This window comes from Passer domesticus, chromosome 30 (assembly GCF_036417665.1).
Source record: "Passer domesticus isolate bPasDom1 chromosome 30, bPasDom1.hap1, whole genome shotgun sequence".
Taxonomy (NCBI): domain Eukaryota; kingdom Metazoa; phylum Chordata; class Aves; order Passeriformes; family Passeridae; genus Passer; species Passer domesticus.
This window is the reverse complement of record NC_087503.1, coordinates 1,108,106-1,110,366: the sequence shown is the minus strand read 5'-3', so window position 1 is coordinate 1,110,366 and position 2,261 is coordinate 1,108,106. Positions and strand designations below refer to the sequence as shown.

Here is a 2,261-nt window from a genome sequence, read left to right as displayed (position 1 = left end):
AGAGGGTGAGACACTCAGGGATCCCTCTGCTCTGGGCAGCGTCTGGTTTATCCCAGGCTGACCTGGGAGTGTGACTGTGCTCTGATTGCAGCCAAAGGTGCAAAGCCAGGGCAGTTGGGAACAAGCCCATCCAGCCCCTCACCTTCCCTCAGCCTCTCCCATCTCTCAGTGGCCAACTCAAAGTGCAGCAGAAATGCTGGGGATTTCTGACCTCAGAGATCCTGGAATGATGTGTGGGTAGGAAAACAATTCCTTATAGCAACTCCTGGCATCTATTTCCTTTAGAAGTGGGAGTGCAGATGCAACCAAGCCTTTCTGCATTAGGAGAGATTTTCCTGACAAATCCTGAATATCCAGCCTTGTCCATCTGCCCCATGGCCACAAACCCAGGGCAGTGGGGCAGGGATGGCTCCTTGAGAGCCCCCATGCACAGCCCTGATTGCTCCTGGCACACTCTGCCAGCACAACTGGAGCTCAGGCATGAACCTGGGTGAAGGTTTTCCCAGAGCAGGAACAAGGGTGGATGAGTCACAGCAGAAGAGGCTACAGGGAATGGCCCAGGTTTGGCTCCAAGCAGCCTCTCCTGACTTGTCACTGTCCTTTCTCCATGAACAGGTCCCCATGTGCAGCCCCAGCAAATGTCCAACAGCAGCTCCATCAGCCACTTCCTCCTGCTGGCATTGGCAGACACGCGGCAGCTGCAGCTCCTGCACTTCTGCCTCTTGCTGGGCATCTCCCTGGCTGCCCTCCTGGGCAACGGCCTCATCATCAGCGCCGTAGCCTGCGGCCACCACCTGCACACGCCCATGTTCTTCTTCCTGCTCAACCTGGCCCTCAGCGACCTGGGCTCCATCTGCACCACTGTCCCCAAAGCCATGCACAATTCCCTCTGGGACACCACCACCATCTCCTACACAGGATGTGCTGCTCAGCTCTTTTTCTTTATGTTCTTCTTCTCAGCAGAGTATTTCCTCCTGACCATCATGTGCTACGACCGCTCCGTGTCCATCTGCAAACCCCTGCACTACGGGACCCTCCTGGGCAGCAGAGCTTGTGCCCACATGGCAGCAGCTGCCTGGGCCAGTGCCTTTCTCTATTCACTGCTGCACACAGCCAATACATTTTCCCTGCCCCTGTGCCATGGCAATGCCCTGGGCCAGTTCTTCTGTGAAATCCCACACATCCTCAAGCTCTCCTGCTCCAAATCCTACCTCAGGGAACTTGGGCTTCTTGTGTTCTCCCTCTGTTTGGTATTTGGTTGTTTTGTGTTCATTGTTTTCTCCTATGTGCAGATCTTCAGGGCTGTGCTGAGGATCCCCTCTGAGCAGGGACAGCACAAAGCCTTTTCCACCTGCCTCCCTCACCTGGCTGTGGTCTCTCTGTTTATCAGCACTGCCTCATTCACCTACCTGAAGCCCCCCTCCATCTCATCCCCATCCCTGGATCTGGCCCTGTCAGTTCTGTACTCGATGGTGCCTCCAGCCCTGAACCCCCTCATCTACAGCCTGAGGAACCAGGAGCTCAAGGGTACCCTGAGGAAAATGATGACTGTATCTTTTCAGAAATGTTAAACTTTTCTGCTCCAGAACCTTGTGAATGTAACTCTTTACAATCTTGGCCTTTTTTTCCTCTTTGTCCATTTTGTCATTGGGACCTTTTCTTATTATTATCCCAGTGTTAAAATGTTTTTTATAATATACTCTAGTACTACTCTGAGCATTTCTACATGAACTTCCACTTCTCTTTTGTAACACAAAGGCTTTTAGGTGGCTTGTTCCCTCTGTATTTGAATAAAAATAAGTGGCTGTCCTGACCTGTGTGTCTAAGGCATTTCCTCAGCCCTTCTCGGGCTCTGCAGGGGCAGTGCCTGTGAGCAGAGGTGGAGGGAAGGGGCTCCCAGCACAGCAGCACAGCCAGGGACAATGGCCCTGCCTCTTTCCACATCTGCTCCTCCCAGCTCCACACTCCCCTTCCCAGCCCTGCTGTGGGTGCCAGGCCGGAGTGCTCTGGCAGCTTGGTCACTGTCCTGCTGCGTGTCCGTGCTGTGGCCTCAGGCAGGGACAGGCCATGGGCACTGCTGGGACACAGCTGGGCTCCAGCACAGCAGCTCCACCAGCAAAGGGTATCTCCTGAGCGCAGGGCAGGAAGGCTTTGCTCCCCTCCAGAGTCACTCTCAGGACTCTCAAGAGGCTCCTCGTGTTCCTTGTTCTCCCAGGGCTCAGTGGGATGAGATCAGGGTCTCACTGGGGCCTTCAGGGGAC

At 54.6% G+C, this 2,261-nt stretch overlaps 1 protein-coding gene across 1 annotated transcript; it reads left to right on the top strand.

The window, feature by feature from the left end:
• Positions 1-1,019: 1,019 nt before the first annotated feature.
• On the top strand, positions 1,020-1,813 carry LOC135287690 (olfactory receptor 14J1-like; the record flags this gene model as incomplete). The annotated part of the gene is made up of 1 exon (XM_064400915.1): positions 1,020-1,813. A coding segment is annotated over one exon (552 nt), but the record flags the coding sequence as incomplete, so codon positions are not given.
• Between the last annotated feature and the right edge of the window lie 448 nt (positions 1,814-2,261).